At 38.9% G+C, this 18914-nt stretch overlaps 1 protein-coding gene across 8 annotated transcripts in view; it reads left to right on the plus strand.

Annotated features, from left to right (window-relative positions):
* Positions 1–18914, plus strand: part of LOC110674205 (collagen alpha chain CG42342) — a 658184-nt gene that overhangs the window by 465513 nt on the left and 173757 nt on the right. For 7 of the 8 annotated variants that reach the window (XM_021838257.1, XM_021838251.1, XM_021838254.1 and 4 more), the window contains one exon: positions 2754–2822. In XM_021838257.1, coding sequence (XP_021693949.1) covers positions 2754–2822 — 69 coding nt within the window. Of the gene's footprint in view, positions 1–2753; positions 2823–13012; positions 13067–18914 lie in introns of all 8 variants that reach the window. The other variant, XM_021838255.1, reaches the window with a different exon arrangement.

Genomic DNA, 18914 nt, shown 5'->3' on the forward strand with positions numbered 1-18914 from the left:
TAAATCAAACCCCCACAGATCCAGTTCCGTCCAGAAAACGTTCACTACCCTTCCGAGGACCTTCAGGCAGGAAACGTTGGCTCCCTTCTCATTTTGAATATTATGAGATTTTCTGAGGAGGGAGATGTTAAAGCAGTAACCCTTGAACTGCCAAGCAAGCCATGATTCTTTTACTAATAATGACAACTAGAAAATATATTCATTCTTTGTTCAACCTCCAAACAAAACAGTTATTCTTACCTGAGACGAGACTCGCGAAGACGGTCTTCTTTTTCTGTGATTGCTTAGTTTTTTTCTTTTTCCACTTTGTGTTTATACCAATTATGCGCACGCTGTTCAAACCCTCACATGTACCTCTCAGCAAAAAATGATTGAGTTTGCATCACATCGAATCATAAATAGCCGTTTGAGTGAAATTTCATGCCAGCAAACGTAGCAGACATTAGAAATAATTAATCTTCTGCTTAGATTCATCAGCAACTTTGGAAAAAACTGCTTCGCCGACTGAGGTTTTTAATAACAGTTTGCTTTGAACACAATACTTTTCACTTTTTCAGCCATAAAAACGGTGGGCTGCATTTGACGTTTCGTGAGAGGGGAATCTGGGCTGCATATGACGTTGATATTTTTCCTCTTCGTTAAAGTTTATATGGAGATTACTATGAAAAACGCCAACTTTTTGCTTCCAGGCCTCTATCTCTTCGACATAATATTTAATGGAAATGTGAACAACCTCTGCTCATGTGGAATCCTTTCAGCTACAACTTTGCTGAATACCACATTTTGACTTAAGGATAAATTGCTATTCTTAATCATAAATTGGGTTTGCATTTTGCATGCTTAACCAACTGTTCGACAGGCAACAGTGGTGCTCCTGGCGGGTAGAATAAATCAAAGTAATCCAGGCTACTATGTTCTACAGCAAAACAGCAGTGTTGCTCCGAAAGTAATTGAATGATCATCTCAGCATGATTAAGACATTGTTATCACTAATTACAAATTATCCTTACGTCCAATCAAAATGTGGTCTTCGGCAAAGTTGTAGCTGGGAAGATTTCACATGAGTAGAGTTTGTTCACTTTTCCATAAATTATTATTACGAGCAGTTAGAGGATTGAACACGAAAGGTTTGTCTTTTCCATAGTAATTTCCATAGAAACATCAAATGGCCTGTGCACAACCAAATTTCTTCCAATTCATTTTAAATTTTGGGAGAATGATTTTCATCATAATTGACACTGTTTAAGCATAGGGGAGCAAAAACTTCAAAATTTGCATCAGTCTACTATGCAATGCTTCATGACAATTTGAATATTTCGTTTCATTATTTTGCTTGGAGTTATTTTTTGTACATATCGACGATTGTTTTGAATCACTTTCAAAGGTTTTTCACTATCATCGTTTTAACAAGTTTCATAACGATACAATATTCATGAAGATGTCTTATTACATCGCACATGTTATCTATAATAAAATGATAGATTTTCATCAATATTTCTTTGAATTTGAACGAAAAAACTGATGATTGATTGTAATTGATGAACTTAAAACATTACAAATTTATGAAATCACCTTGAATATTTAAAATCTATCGATGTTATTCAAAAAACATAGTACCAGTCATAGATTCACAATACTTTTTATAGCTTTTAAATAAATATTTTTAGTCGTAATAAGTGGGAACCTCTAAAATGTGGAGGCCCGGGATCGCTCAAAAGGGATCAACTTTATCCCATTTTATGGTACTACAGTTTAGTGTCCATGAATTAATATTCCATGCTTCGATATATAACACATGGAACCACACTAGAAACACAATTCCATAATCTTCCCAAAAACACAAATACAGTTGTTTCCAGAATAATAGTAGTGAAAGCCGATTTTCATACAAAATGCTCAGCTTTGGCATCCTGTAACATTGTTCTCCTATGAGCAATCAGCATGAAATTTTGACAGAGAACTACAAATATTCCTAAATTTTTCACCACAAAATATTAAGTTTTTCACACTATCGGTTAAAAAATTAAGTACCAGGTGAAATCGCTCAAAATAATAGTAGGTAGTTTTATAATAGTTTTAATAATTTCTATACCTGCTGTATTTTGAGTTTTTGAATTTTTATTTACTCATCGCTTCAACAATTTCCACTCAAACTATACATGTATGTAGAAGCCAATTTATTACAAAATTGTTGTTGAACAAAAATTCACAATAGAAAAACTACTATTATTTTGAGCGATTTCACCTGGTGCTCAACTTTTTAACCGGTAATGTGGAAAAATCCGTATTTTGTGGTAATAAAATTGAGTACATTTGTAGTTCTCTGCCAATATTTCATAGCGATTGCTCATAGAGAAACAAACTTACAGCATGCCAAAGTTGAGCATTTTGTATGAAAATCGGCTTTCACTACTATTATTCTGAACACAACTGTACCATGACTCAATATTTTTTTAATATCGATATATATATACATTGAGTTGACTGCATACCATTCGAATAAATGTCACATTTGGGTAAAATTTCGGGTAAATGGTTTTCAGGTAAATAGTTATCGGATATTTGGTACAGAATCCTCTGCGTCGGTTTCCGTAACACACCGAGACACCCTACAAAAGAACCATGCAGTAATTTTGTGCTCTTTCATCTCTCTTCCCTTACTCCGACGTCTGCCCAACCCATCGAATATGATGATGACAACGGCTCCTTGGATCCTGAAAAAAAATCGCTCTACCACCACCATCCTTCCAAAGGGATTAAAGCGATCCGTAACGACACTGCGGGGTGGTTCGCTGGGATACGCTGAAATCGTAGCCGTCAAGGTACCAATACCCCCGCATCTACGCCGTTAGTTGGTTTGCTGGCTTATCTGCTTTCCTTAAACTCCGGCCAAGACCCGGGCCGGGAGACGCAGAAGAACAGAGAGTTTTCCCTCCTTTCCTCGGATGTGGGTGTGGGATGTCGCTGGACTGGGTGTTCGGGGACCACCTCGCGGCCGGACGGAAGAAACCGAGCTCTGTGGCTAACAACAAAAGCCGCCGCCGCCTGTCCGCGCCTCGGGGAGAACCGATCCAACCAGACGACGACGACGACGACGACAATAGCGACGCATTGGGGCGCGTGGGAGGAAAAGGCGGGAAAACTCCTGTTCTGGTAGTTTGACGTTGTAGATCGCTGTTGTGGTGTTTGGCTTTCGCTTTAACTCTAGCTTCCTTAGTTTTTTTTTTGTTCTGTAGCGCGTTATCTCTTGGTGCAGTAGAACTAAATTTTGTTTCTTTGCTCCGTTCTCGTTGTTACTTACATTAGTTAGTTGGTAGAGCTGATGTTGTTGTTGATGATGCTTCATGTTGATGCTTATTACTACTCAAACTGCGAACACAGTAGCGATTATTAAAAACTTCTGGTTAACGGAATAAACTTGCGCTGCTCTGCTGGGGTGGAAATACTTCGTATTCGTCGAGCTTTGTCGCATTTTACAGAAGATGGAGATAACTCAGTAGGCTTCTGGTAGGTGCGTCCCTTGTTTCGTTCCAGATAACAAGCCAAAGTAGGCGTGAGAACAGTATGAATTTCACTCAAGTAAACAGTAAGCACGATAACGTTGCATAATAATAGCATTATTTGTTTCAACTTTGTAACTAAGATGAATGTATTATACGAGTTTTATGGTAGAATTGTCATCTTTAGTTTATCCCAGCGACTGTGCTTTTCTCACGCCTACTTGGACCACCCCAACACGACAAAGCGTCAACTTTCATTCAGTGTCCACTTGCTTTCCGTTTCCAGCAACAAAGCATCCCACCCAACAACAACTGATAGAAGATAGAGTAGTTTTACATTAACAAACTGCGTTATTATTTTTCCGACCCCCCGTTACAAAGCACCATATAATCCTAACACAATGAGCACATTTAACCCTCGCACCGCAATGCACCAACTTCCACATTCCGTCGCATTCCGGTTGCGTCGACGAAACCAATCTTCTGGAATGCCACCTCTAAACTGGCCTTCGTCAAAAGGCGGTCATCGTCTCTGTTCGTCTTCCCAATAACCAAGCAGGCTGTGTGGACGCAATGCCAGTAAACTAAGCGCTCAATTCAATTCACAAAAGGTCTTCCGTTCTTTTTTGCCGACCGCACATCTACGCTTAAAAGTTAGTCCCTCGGAATCTCGGATTGAGGAAACTCCGTCGTCGTCGTCAATTGGCGGCATGCGGAGGTCAGAAAGGAAATATGAAACAATTTGTTTTCCAACCAACTACGGATGGGGCACCCGTCCGTCCAACCGTCGCACAGTGGGACGAATGCTCAAAATCGATGAAACGAAATTTCATCGGTATGGTGTGTTTGATTGAAAATTTTCAAAAAGAAAATTAGGCGCTTTGAGTGTTTACTACATTAAGAGGGGTTCTCTCAGAATCCTGATAGCATTTCATTCAGAATCAAGGGATTCTCTTAGAGCCTTTCTTCGGAGTTCTGAAAAAGATTCTATCAGAATACTTAGATAATTATCTTGAAAATCAACTTATTAATTTATTTATTTCGTCAACCGACGTAGACTAGTACAATTTCCATATACATATTTTTATTTTATTTTTTAATACTAAAATTATGAAATTTATAAAAAATGTTGAAAAAGAAAGTGTAGTGTAAGTGATGTTAATTTAATTTTGTTTTATTTTATGTGTTGCGATTTCTATTGGATTTGAAGTATGTTTTTAGATTTTGCCGATACATGGTAAAGTCAATAGTTTCGCAATGTTGATTGTAAATGGCCATCATTTGATTTAGAGGCCCGTTTTGGCATAATTTGTTCGATGATGATTTGTCAAAAATAAGTTACGATTTCGTAGTTGCCTAGAAAGAGCATAGAATTTTAATTTTAATAAGATTTCTGTAGAATCAATACGTTGCAATACGATTTGTATGATGAATTCTCTCAGAATCCTGGGTGGAATTTTCTCAGAAGCATGAGACAGATTCTCTCAGAATCCTGAGAGATATTCTCTCAGATTCCTAAGAGAGATTCTCTCCGAATGCTGAGAGGGATTTTGTTAAAATCCTGAGAGGGGTTCTCTCAAAAAATCTGAGAAAGATTCTCTCAGAAAATTCTGAGCAGGATTTTCTCAGAAAATTCTTAGAAGGATTCTCTCGGAATATTGAGAGATATTCTCTCAGAATTCTGAAAGGAATTCTCTCAGAACCCTGAGAGGAATTCTCTCTGAATCTTGAGAGAAATTCTCTCAGAAACCTAAGAGAAATTCTCTCAGAATCCTGAGGAGGATTCTCTTAGATTCTGCGACTGATTCTCACGGAATCCTGAGAGAAATCCTCTCAAAATCCTGAGAGGAATTCTCTCAAAATCCTGAGTGGGATTCTCTCGCAATTCTGAGAAGAATTCCCTCTAAACTCTGAGAGGGAACTGAGAAACTCACTCAGAATCCCGAAAGGGATTCTTTCATAATTCTGAGAGGGATTCATTCAGAAAATATTAGGAGGGATTCTGTTAAAAAATTTTGAGAGGGAATTTCTCAGAAACCTGAGAGGGATTCTCTCGGAATCCTTAAGAGAATTCTCTCAGAATCCTGAAAAAGATTCTCTCGGAATGCTGAGAGATTCTCTCAGAATCCTGACAGGAATTCTGTCCGAATCCTGAGAAGGAATCTCTCAGAATCCTGAAACAGATTATCTCAGAATCGTGAGAGGGATCCTTTACAAAACCTGAGATGGGTTCTCTCAGAACGCGGAGAGGGACTCTCCTGGAATCCTGAGAGGGATTCTCTCAGAATCTTGATAGAGATTCTCTCAGAATTATGAAAGGAATTCTCTCAGAATCCTGAGAGGGATTCTTTCAGAAAATTATGAAAGGTATTCTCTCAGAGTCCTAAAAGTAATCTCTCAGGATCGTGAGCAGGATTTTCTCAAAATCCTGGAAGGGATTCTCAAGGAATCCTGAGATGAATTTTTTCAGAATCCTGATAGGAATTCTCTCAGAATCCTGAGAGGAATTCTATCAGAATCCCGAGAGGAAGTCTCGCAGAATCCTGAGAGGGATTCTTTCGAAACACTTAAAGGAATTCTCTCGGAATCCTCAAAGGGATTCTCTCAGAATCCTGAGAGAGATTCTCACAGAATCCTGGCAGGAATTCTCTCAGAAAACTCTGAGAAGGAATCTCTCAGAATCCTGAGATAGAATATCTCAAAATCGTGAGAAAGATCTTTTACGATACCTGAGATGAGCTCTCTCAGAATCCTGAGAGGGATTCTCTCGGAATCCTTAGAAGGATTCTCTCAGAATCATGAAAGGAATTCTCTTAGAATCCTGAAAAGGTTTCTCTCAGAAAATTCTGAAAGGTATTCTCTCAGAGTCCTTAAGGGGGAATATCTCAGAATCGTCAGAGGGATTCTCTCAGAAAATTCTGAGAGACATTTTCTCAAAATCCTGAGAGGGATTCTCTCAGAATCCTGAGAGGAATTCTCTCAGAATCCTGAGAGGGATTCTGTCGGAATCCTTAAAGGAATCTCTCAGAATCCTGAAATAGATTATCACAGAATCGTGAGAGGGATTCTCTCGGAGTACTGGGAAGGATTCTCTCGTAATCCTGAGAGGGATTCTCTCAGAATCTATATAGGAATTCTCTCATAATCATGAAAGGAATTCTCTCAGAATCATGAGAAGGACTCTCTCAGAAAATTCTTAAAGGTATTCTCTCAGATTCCTGAGGGGTATTCTCTCAGGTTCGTGAGAAGGATTGTCTCAGAATCAGTAGACCAATTCTGTCAGAATCCTGATATGGAATCTCTCAGAAAATCATGAAAAAGATTTTCTCAAAATCCTGGAAGGGATCCTCTAGGAATCCTGATAGGAATTCTCACAGAATCCAGAGAGGAGTTCTCTCAGAAAATTCTGAGAGGGATTCTCTCAGAATCCTGAGAAGGATTTCTCAGAAAATTCTGAGAGGGATTCTCTCAGAATATTGGGAGATATTCTCTCAGAATCCTGAGAGGGATTCTCTCAGAATCCAAAGTAGGATTCTCTCGTAATTCTGAGAGAAATTCTCTCTGAACTCTGAGAGAAATTCTGTCGGAATCCTGAGAGGGATGCTATTTGAATTCTGAGAGGAAATCTCTCAGAATCCTGAGATAGATTATCTCAGAATCGTGAGAGGGATCCTTAACGAAACCTGAGATGAGTTCTCTCAAAATCTTTAGGGGGATTACCTTTGAATCATGAAAGGAATTCTCTCAGAATTATAAGAGGGATTTTCTCAAAAAAATCTGCAAGGTATTCTCTCAGAGTACTGAGAGGGGTTCTCTCAGAATCCTGAAAAGGACTCTCTCAGAATCGTGAGAGGGATCCTGAGATGGGTTCTCTCAGAATCCTGAGAGAGAATTCTCGCAGAATCCTGAGAGAAATTTTTGCCGAAACCTGAGAGGGATTCTCTTAGAATCCTGAGAGGGATTCTAACAGAATTTTAGAGGGATTATCTCGGAATCTTGAGAGAAATAGTTTCAGAATTCTGAGAGGGATTCTCTCAGAATCCTGAGAGGGATTCTCTCAGAATCCTGAGAGGGAATCTCTCAGAATCCTGAGAGGGATTCTCTCAGAATCTTGAGAAGGATTCTCTCAGAATTCTGTGAGGGATTCTCTCGAAATTCTGAGAGGAAATCTCTCGAAATCCGGAGAAGAATTCTCTCAGAATCCTGAGAGGGTTTCTCTCAGAATCCTGAGAGGGTTTCTCTCAGAATCCTGAGAGGGTTTCACTCAGGATTCTGTCAGGAAATTCTAAGGGGGGTTCTTTCAGAATCCTGCGAGGGGGGTTCCCTCAGAATTCTGAGAGGAGTTCTCTTAAACTTCTAACAAGGATTCTCTAGGAATCCTGAGAGGGATTCTTCCGGAATCCTGAGAGAGATTCTCGCAGAATCCTGAAAGGAATTCTCTCAGAATCCTAAGAGCGATTCTCTCGTAGTCCTGAGAGGGGTTCACTCGGAATTTTGAGAGGGATTCTGTCAAAATCCCGAGGGAAACTCTTTTAGAGTCCTGAGAGGGATTCTCTCGGAATCCTGAGAGGGATTCTTACGGCATCCTGAGAAGAATTCTCTCAGATTCCTGAGAGGGATTCACTCTGAATCCTGAGAGGAATTTTCTCTGAATCCGGAGAGGTATTCTTTCAGAATCCTGAGAGGGGTTCTCTCCGAACCCTGAGAGGGATTATGTCAGAAAATTTCAAGAGGGATTCGCTCAGAATCCTGAAAGGAAATCTCTCGGAATCCTGAAAGGGATTCTCTCACAAAATACTGAAAGGTTTTCTCTCAGAGTCCTGAGGGGGATTCTCTCAGAATCATGAGAGCAATTCTATCTGAATCCTGAGAGAAACTTTTTTCAGAATCCTGAGACGGATTCTCTCGGAATCCTGAGAGGAATTTTCTCAAAATCCGGAGAGTATTCTTTCAGAATCTTTTGAGGGATTCTCTCATAATCCTGATAGGGATTATGTCAGAAAATTCTGAGATGAATTCTGACAGAAAATTTCGAGAGGGATTCTCTTAGAATTCTGAGAGGGGTTCTATAAGAATTCTGAGAGGGGTTCTCAGAATCGTAAGAGGGAATCATGAGAGCAATTCTGCCAGAATTCTGAGAAGGATTCTCCCAGAAAATTCTGAGAGAGATTTTCTCAAAATCCTGAGCGGGATTCTCTAGGAATCCTGAGAGGATTTCTCTCAGAATCTCGAGAGGAATCCTTTCAGAATCCTGAGCGGAATTCTCTCAGAATCCTGAGCGGAATTCTCTCAGAATCCTGAGAGGAATTCTCTCAGAATCCTGAGAGGGATTCTCTCGGAACCCGTAAAGGAATTCTTTCAGAATCCTTAGAGAGATTCTCAAAGAATCCTGACAGGAATTCTCTCAGAATTGTGAGATAGACCCAGGTAACCACTAAGCATTTGAACAAGTCGTCCAACAGAATGCTTAGAGTATTTGATCTGCTATTTGTTTTATTTGAGCAGTTTGATTGCTTATCTGTTTGAAACCAGCAGAAGCACTGCTATCTTAAATCACTTTGTTATTATTGAGCATTTTCCATGCAAGGGGTGTCTTAGATTCTAAGCAACCAAAATGCTTATATGTTGCTGTACGAGTGCCGTGATAGAAGAGTACAGTTATATGTTACTAATCCTAAAGGAGTTTGTCTCTCTCATACCAACGCCTCGTGAGGGGGATGTCCTACCATCTGATGAAATAGTACAAGATATGTTCACAACAAACAAGAATGTTGTCGCATAAACGAACTTATAAACATGTTTCGTTCTGACTCCTAAATATGTTCTGAATCAAGTTATTCACTCTTACGGAGAAATATAATAATTTGTCACTTATAGTATCATGGATCGGCATGCCGGTTACTCTGACATATTCTGCATCCGATACTTAAGTCTGCTCAGGACTTAGCTTAAGTAGGACATAAAACCATCGCTTGATGCTGAACCTTCTGTGGTATACTCTGCAAGGCGAAGCACAATTAACTCTACCAACCCCACCAGTTCGTGATTTCGAAACTCAATCCAGGATAAAGCCAAAAAAACTACACCACAACAACAAAAACATCCGAGACAAGCAACTATGATATGTGAGAAAGAGCAAGAGGTGTTGATATTTTTGTTTTATTTCTCCACGGAGGCGTTACTTTTTTGACAGTAATAAACAACGTTTCTGAAGGAGGAGCATTAAAGCAGCCCGTTATTTCGCCAAAACCTGCTTTGGTGCAGCACTACTGGCAGCTATATGTTCAACGAGCATTTAATGCATTGTCGTACATACGAATATAATGCTTGTTGAATGCTATTTAAAATGCTTGTTGGTTACTTGGGGATTATTTCAGAATCATGAGAGGAAACCTTCATGAAACCTGAGATGAGTTCTTTCAGAATCCTGAGAGGGGTTCACTCGGAATCTTGAAAGGGATTCTCTCAGAATCATGAAAGGAATTCTTTTAGAATTATGGGATGGGTTTTCTCAGAAAATTCTGTAAGGTATTCTCTCAGAGTACAGAGTTCTCTTAGAATCGTGAGAGGGATCCTTTACGAAATCTGAGATGGGTTCTCTCAGAATCCTAAGCAAGATTCTCTCAGCATCCTTAGAATGATTCTTTTAGAATTCTGAGAGGGTATCTCTCAGAATCCTAGAAAGGATTTTGAATAAAATGCTAGGAGCGATTCCCTAAGAATCCTGAGAGGGATTCTCCCAGCATCCTGAGTGGAATTTCAAAGCCTTTTGAGAGGGATTCTTGAGAGAAATTCTCTCAGAATCTTGAGAGGGATTCTCTCCAAACCCAGAGAGGGATTTTCTCAGAATATTGAAAGGGATTCTTTTGGAATCCTGAAAGGGATTTTCTCCGATTCAAGAGAGAATTTATCGCAAAATCCTGAGAGGGATTCTCTCCACATACTAAAAGGGATTCTTTCAGAATTCTGATAGAATGCTGCGAGAAATTCTCTCAGAAATCTTTGAAGGATTCTCTCAGAATCCCTATAGGGAATCTCCTAGAATCCTGAGAGGAAATCTCTCAGAATCCTGAGAGGAAGTCTCTCAAAATCCTGAGGGTGGTTCTTTCAGAATCCTGTGAAGGATTCCCTCCGAATCCTGAGCGGAAATCTCTCCGAATCCTAAGAGAGATTCTCTTCGAATCCTGAGAGGGATTTTTTCCTAATCTTGATAGGGATTCTCTCACCATCTTAATGCGGATTTATTTAAAATTCTGAGAAGAATTCTCCTAGAATACTGAAAAATTTCGAGGGGTGAGAATAATCAATTGAATATAAGCAAATAATTCTTCTCTTCTGAGAGGCAAGTTTTTTCTTAAATTAAAAAAAAAACAGTTTTAATGCAGATGCGTTTTTTAAAATCAGATTATTTATAAATAATACGCATTACTTTTCAAAGACAAAGGGGTTCTCAATTACATAGAAGATAAAATACGATTATATAAGAGGCCTTATAGTGGCTCATGATATTCAAGCTTCCTCGTTTGGATACTCATGCAAACAGATGCAACTGATAGAAAATGCTTGACTGTTTGTAATATACCTTAAATCCTAGTGCGTTTGATCCCTGATCATAAAAAAATACATTTTTCTCTAATAATTGATCAAAAATGCATTTTAGAACCCTATTATGTTTCGAAAAGTTGTTAATTTCTATTATTTATACCAGTTTGCAAAACATTTTTTTTTTCCTAGAAAATTTTGAAAATATTGGATTAAATTTAAAAAAAATTAAATCAAAATTTTCTTGGTAACTTTCCATATTTTGTTTTTTTTTTTTTATAAAAAAAAGTATTTTTATATGATTCGGATAGAATCCTGAAATTGATTCGCTCTGAACTATTAGAAAAATTCGCTTGAAATCCTGAGAAAAGAGTGATTCTCTCTGAATTTTGAAAAAGATCTCTTTAAATTATGAGAAGAATTTATTTCTAATATTGGGAAGGATTCTCTTCGGAATCCTAGGAAGGAGTACCCTCAAATCTTAAAAAGTTTTCCTTCAAATCTTGTTTAGGATTCTGTCCAAATTCTTTTCAGGGTTACCTTTAAACCCTGTTCAGGATTCTCTCCCAGTCTTGTTCAAGATTCACTCCGAGTCCTGTTCAGGAATCTCTTCGATTCTCGAAAAGAATTCGCTACAAATCTTACGAAAAGTTCATCTCCGAATCTTGAGAAAGATTCTTTTCAAAACCTGAGATAGATTTTCTCCAAATTATGAGAAGAATATCTTGCATAACTTTTCAAACGGACCTCTGTAGCAGTGACAGGTTCTCTCTTCTCTCACTCTCTTTTGAGAAGTTTTCCACTATAGATCGAAAGACAATGTCCTTAGCTAGCATTTCGTATAAAAAACGCAACGGGAGAGGTAAATGTGGCTCAGTTATTGATTAAGAGGATAATAAACAAAGAGAGCCTCTCAATGTACAAAAGAAAAGATACGCGAGATAGAAATGAGAAGAATTATCTCAGAAATCTGAGAAGGCTTCTCTCCGAATCCTGAAAAGAATCTCTTTCAGCATATTCTTCAGTATCTCCTTAGGTTTCTGAGAGAGTCTTCCTTATAATTGAGACTGAATCTTCCTAAGGATTTTAAAAGTAGTCTTTTCGGGATACTGGAATATGTAATCCTTTTTGAAAAAAATGAAATTAACAGCGCCATCTATGGAGGGATTCCAAATCAAATTTGCTGGTCACCCAAAGCACCTTTTTTATTTTCATTCAAAGACACCATACAGATAAAAACTAATAACTTATTTTAATTCTACTGACAACACGATTTGAAACGTTCGTCCCACTATGCGCGTCGGTCATAAGGAAGTTCGATGCTGATGCCGAGAAGAAAAAGGGAACGACCGAGTGGAAAACATATTGCGATATTTGTGGATTTTAATAAAGAGAAAGTGGACAAAGTCTGTGGCCACCCAAATGGCCTCACTTCTCTCTCCTGCTGCTCAAGCAGCCAAGCGGTGAACTTCATACTGTGGAAATGTGAATTTCTCAGTCGAGGACTGGAGCAGCTCGTCGTGTCGTGATGTTTTATTGTGCGATTTTAATTAAAAGTCATATTTTAGCAAGTTTTTCCCATGGAGGTGTCCTTTGTCGAAACCGTCGACTGACCACAAGTCGGATTCATTCCTGCGCGCAAACGAAGCTTAGAGATCAGAATGGGAGATTTTGCATCTCTGATAGTGTAACAAAGTAAACCATATGTCTGGGGTTTTAACGAGATGGTCACTCTGGGAAACGCTTCGCTTACTTTGTTAACATTAACCAACTTTTTTGTTTTTCTTCTGTTTTAATTATTTTACACGTTTACTCAACACCCTGCCACTGCTGCCAACTGCAAAACTTTGCACCAACGACATAACCTCCAATTCCAACACACGCTTATCCATGTCCTCACCCTCCGATGTGCACCAACTGCTTATTTGATTTTTCTTGTGGAATTTTCGTTACATTAACACTTGCACCAGGACCTTCAAGCAGCCGGTCACAACGTGTCTGCAGCAAACATTATACAGCTAAAGGTAAGTCCCGTCGGGGTTTGCCCAGACCGTGCGGTTGTTGGTCCACCGCGTGTCATCATCAATGCAGGGATGCCAGATTCGGAGACATGACTTCACTTATGAGGACATCATGAAGACTTCTTTTTTTTGGTGATTTTCTCAGAATCATGCGAGTAGTTTTCTCAGAATCCTGAGAGGGATTCTGTAAGAATCCTGGAAGAGATTCTCTCAAAAAACTGTGACGAATTCTCTCAGATTTCTGTGAACCATAATGAAGATTTTCTAATAATCCTGAGAAGTATTTTCTCAGAATCCTTAAAAAGATACTTTTTCAGAATCCTGAATAAGATTTGCTTTCATAATCTTGGGATGGAGTCTCTTTCAGAATCCTGGGAAAAAATATTTTTCAGTATCCTGAGAAATATCCTCTCTCAAGTCATGAGAAAAAATCTCTGTAAGAATCCTGAGAGGAATTCTCTCTGAACCCTGAGGAGGATTCTTTCAGAATTCTAAGAAAGGTTTTCCCAGAATCTTTAAAAAAATCTTCTAAAAATCCTGAGAGGGTTTCTTTCAGAATCCTGAGAGGGATTCTCTCTGAATCGTGAGAGGGATTCTCTCTGAATTCTAAGAGGGATTATCTCAAAATCCAGAAAAAAATTCTCTAAGGGGGATTCTTTAAAAATCCTGAAATGGATTCTCTCAGGATCTTGAGAGGGTTTCTCTCATCATATGGAGGATTCTCTCAGAACCATGAGAAGGACTCTCTCAGAATGCTGAAAAGGATTTTCTACGAATCCTGAAAGCGATTCTCTTAAAATGCTGGGAATGATTTTCTCAAAATCCTGAATTGGGTTCTCACAAATTCTTGAAACAGATTCTCTCAGAATCCTTAGATGAATTCCCTCAGAATCCAGAGACGAATTCTCTCAGAATCCTGAAAGTGTTTCTCTCAAAATCTTGCAAGGAATTATCTCAGAATTCTGAGAATGATTCTCTCAGAATCCTGTGAGGGATTTCCTCATAATACTGACAGGGATTCTCCCAGTATCTTTTAAGGCATTCTCTCAAAATCTGGAGAGGGATTCTCTCAGAATCTGGAGAGGGATTCTCTCAGAATCCTGAGAGGGATTTTCTCAGAATGCTGAGATTGATTCTCTCAGAATCCTGAGTCAAATTGACTCAGAATCCTAAGACGGATTCATTCAGAATCCGGAGACGGATTCTCTCACGATCCTGAAATGGATTATTTCGAAATCCTGAGACGGATTCTCTCACAACCCTGAGACGGATTCTCTCACAATCTTGAGAGAAATTCTTTAAGAATTCTGAGAGAGATTCTCTCTAAATCCTGATAGAATTTCTCTCAGAATCCTGATAGGATTTCTCTCAGATTTGTGAGAGCGATTCTCTCAGAATCTTGAGAGAGAATTTCTACGAATCCTTTGAGGGATTCTCTCAGAATGCTGAGAATGATTCTCTCAAAATTTTGAAACAGATTCTTTCAGAATCCTGATACGAGTTCTCTCAGAATCCTGAAAGGAATTTTCTCAGAATCGTGACAGAGATTTTCTAAGAATCCTGAGATAGGTTCTCGCAGAAAATTGATTTTTTCTAAATACTGAGAGTGATTTTCTCAGAATCCTGAGTGGGATTTTTTCACAAAATTCTGAGAAGGATTCTATCAGAATCCTGAAAGGGATTCTCTCAGAATTCTGAGAGGGAATCTCTCAAAAACAAGAGAGGGATTCTGAAAACCCTGAGAAGGATTCTCTTAGATTCCTGAGAAGGAATCTCAGAATCCGGAGAAGAATTTTTTCAGAAATCTGAGAAGGATTCTCTCAAAATTCTGAGATAAATTCTCTTAGAATTCTAAAAAGGAATCTCTCAGAATTCTGAGATTCTGGTATTCTCTCAGAATCCTGACAGTGATTCTCTTAGAATCCTGAGAGTGATTCTCTCCAAATCCTTAAAGGGAGCGTCTCTGAATCCTGGAAAGAATTCTCTCAGAATCCTGAGAAGGATTCTCATAAAATCGTGAGAGGGATCCTCTTGGAATCCTGAGTGAGATTCTTTTAGAATCTTCTTGGGGATTTACTCAGAATCTTGAGAGAGATTCTCTCGGAATCCAGAGAGGAATTCTCTCAGAATCCTGACAGGGTTTCTCTCGGAATTTTGACAGGGATTTTTTCAGAATCCTGGATTTCTCAAAATAATGAGAGGGCTTCTTTTAGAATCGTGAGAGCGATTCTCTCAGAATCCAGAGAAAAATTCTCACAAAATCCTGAGAGATTTTCTGAAAATCCCTGAAAGAGATTCACACAAAATCTTCACAAGGTTTCTCTCAGAATCCTGAGAAGGATTCTCTCAGAGTCCTGAGAAGGATTCTCTCATAATCATGAGCAGGATTCTCTCAGAATCCTGAGCAGGATTATCTCACAATACTGAGCAGGATTCTCTCAGAATCCTAAAAGGGAATATTTACGAATGCTTTGAGGGATTCTCTCATTATGCTGGAAATGATTCTCTCAAAATTTTGAGGGGGTTCTCTCAGAATCCGGAGAGTTTCTCTCATAATCCTGCGAGGGATTCTCTTAGAATCCTGAAAAAGATTCTCTTAGAATCCTGAGAATGATTCTCTCAGAATCCTTAGATGGATTCTCTCAGAATCCTGAGAGGGATTCTCTCAGAATCCTGAGAGAGATTCTCGCGGAATCCTGATTTTCTCAAAACCCTGAGAGTGATTCTGAGTAGGATTTTCTTAAAATCCTAAGAGAGATTCTCTGAGAATTCTGAGAGAGATCCTCTCAGAATTCTGAGAGAGATCCTCTCAGAATCCTGAGAGAGATTCTCTCAGAATCCTGAGAGAGATTCTCTCAGAAACCTGAGAGAGTTTCTCGCAGAATCTTAAGAGAGATTCTCTCAGAATCCTGAGAGAGATTTTTCCAGAATCCTGGGCGAGATCGTCTCAGAATCCTGAGAGAGATTCTCTCAAAATCATGAAAGAGATTTTCTCAGAAACCTGAGAGGGATTCTTTCAGAATTCAAAGAGAGATTCGCTCAGAAACATCCAAGTATTCTGAGAGGATTTCTCTCAGAATCGGGAGAGGGATTTTCTACAAATCCTGAGAGGTATTCTTTTAAAATGCTGAGAATGATTCTCTCAAAATTTTTAGAGGGATTCTCTAAGAATCCTTAGAGTGATTCTTTCAGACTTTGCATCCAGAGAGGGATTTTCTCAGAATCCCGAGAGAGATTTTTTCAGATTTCTGACAGGGATTTTCTCAAAATTCTGAGAGGGATTTCTTCAGAATCCTGAAAGGAATTTTCTCAGAATCGCGACAGTGATTTTCTTAGAATTTTGAGATGGATTCTCGCAGAATCCTGATTTTCCCAAAATACTGAGAATGATTCTGAGTAGGATTTATTTAGAATCCTGAGAGAGATTCTCTCAGAATCCTGAGAGACATGCTCTCAGAATCATGAGAGAGATTCTCTCAAATCCTGAGAGAGATTCTCTCAGAATCCGAAGAGAGATTCACTCAAAATCCTGAGAGATTTTCTCAGAATTCTTAGAAAGATTCTACCAGAATCGTCAGAGAGATTCTCTCAGAATCCTGAAAAAGATCCTCTCAGAATACTGAGAGGCATTCATTTAGAATCCTGAGAGGGATGTTCTCAAAACTCTGAGAGGGATTTTCTCAGAATCGTGACAGAGATTTTATTAGAATCCTGAGAGGGATTTTTTCAGAATCCTGATTTGTAAAAACATTGAGAGTGATTCTTTTAGAATCCTGGGAGGGATTTTCTCAGAATCCTGAGAGAGATTCTCTCAGAATCCTGAGAGAGATTCTCTCAAAATCCTTAGAAAGATTCTTCAAAAATCCTGAAAGAAATTCTCACAAAATCCTGAGAGATTCTCACAGAATCCGGAAAAATATTCTTCGAATCCTGAGAGGATTCTCTCAGAATCCTGAAAGGGATTTTCTCAGAATTCTGAGAGGGATTTCCTCAGACCCTTGAATGAGCTCTCAGTATCATGAGAGAGATTCTCTAAGAATCCTAAGAAGGATTTTTTCAGAATCCTTAGAGGAATTCTCTCAGAACCCTGAGAAAGATTCTCTCATAATCTACAGAGAGAATCTGCCAGAATCCTTAGACAGATTTTCTTATAATTCTGCGAGGGATTCTCTCAGAATCCTGAGAGGAATTCTATCAGAATCCCGAGAGAGGTTCTCTCAGAATCCTGAAAGAGATTCTCTCAGAACTCTGAGAGGGATTTTCTCAAAATTCTTATTTTCTCAAAATACAGAGGGATTCTCTCAGAATGCTGAGAGGCGTTCTCTCAGAATTAAGAGAATGATTTTCTCAAAATCATGAGAGGGATCCTCTCAGAATTCTCTGAAGGATTTTCTCAGAATCATAACAGGGATTTACCTAAAATTCTAAGAGACATTCTCGCAGATTTCTGAGAGGGATTCTCTCATAATCCTGGGAACGATTTTGTCAGAATTTTGAGAAGGATTTTTTCAGAATCCTGAGAGGGATTCTTCTAGAATCCAGAAAGGGATTCTCTCAGAATCCTTTTCAGGATTTTCACAGAATAAGGATAATTTCATTAAGAGTCGTTATGCAAGGTTTAGTCACGACTGTTTAGACATTTGACAATAGTTTTACGTGTTCCATGAAGAAATTCCAACAAATCACCTGGCATCCCTGAATCCCGTCCGATCCATCCTAGGGCCACCGCAGCATCATCTCCATCTCATCATCGCCGTCATCGTCGCCCATCATGGCCTGCCAAGATTCATGCAACCTTTCAAGCTTTCTGTCACGCGCTCTCGTCTGTCATCGCTCTTTCTCCGGCCTGTCGTCAGCATCTCATCACTGTTCATAGGGTTACTATATTTATTGGATTTCGGAAGTGAAATTCGAGCAAGTATTAGAACAAACTAACAGTTTTAAAATGCAGTATTAATGTAAAAATGAACTTAGAAGAATGAAAATAGGGTTCTGTTTAAAACCTTGTTTTTAGAAGAATCCTAATCAGTTTCCTTGGCTAAAGATGTTCTACAGTTTTGTTTCAAAGGTATCAAAGGCAAAAGCTTCTATTTTTTAAGATAATGAACAATTATGTTTTTTTTTTTTAATGATTTTATTTGATTTGATAGATAATCTTCAGTGATTTTTGGAAAGTATAGTACACAGATGTTTAGGGCAAATAGAATGTACTCTAGAAAGTATGGTAACCCTATACGCCGTTGAAAGTCCAGAAGCGAGCTTGGAATGCGGAATTCGCAGTTCGCTTTCCCTTCTCACGCCCCTGGAGGACACTCCAAAGTGGGGGAGGTGGTAGTGATAGTAATTTTTTCTCGTTTTGATTCTCCGAAAAGGATCTCCGAAGCAGCAGCAGCAAAAGCTTTTTTTCGCTCTTCCGTTTGCATGTTTTATGACACACGTATGCTCTTGGGTGTGATGTCGCTCCGGTGTAATTTAAGACGGGATTTTCCTCCTCAGGATGCAGCAATGGGTGGTGACGTGCAGAACGAAGACGTGACCTGTCTGTGTTCTGTCATGTACAAGCGGTGTTCCTTTTTTTATTCGCATTTTTCTACGAGTGCACTTTGGCTATTACAGCTGTTCGTTACACGGCGTGGGCGAGTGGCTTTCTCCTTAGGGTGCTTTAGGTAGGGTGAAGTGGTTCGAAATGCACACATTGAGTAATATAACCCAGTTAACACATGATTGAAATGCAAAATATTAATTCTTTTTTTTAATCTCTTTGAATCCCACTTCAAATTCATTCGCTCCCATTAGAATCCCCATTCAGATAGCGAATAGAATATAATCAGCGAAACAAAAATCAAGTCCC

The sequence above is a fragment of the Aedes aegypti genome, chromosome 1, assembly GCF_002204515.2.
Source record: "Aedes aegypti strain LVP_AGWG chromosome 1, AaegL5.0 Primary Assembly, whole genome shotgun sequence".
Taxonomy (NCBI): domain Eukaryota; kingdom Metazoa; phylum Arthropoda; class Insecta; order Diptera; family Culicidae; genus Aedes; species Aedes aegypti.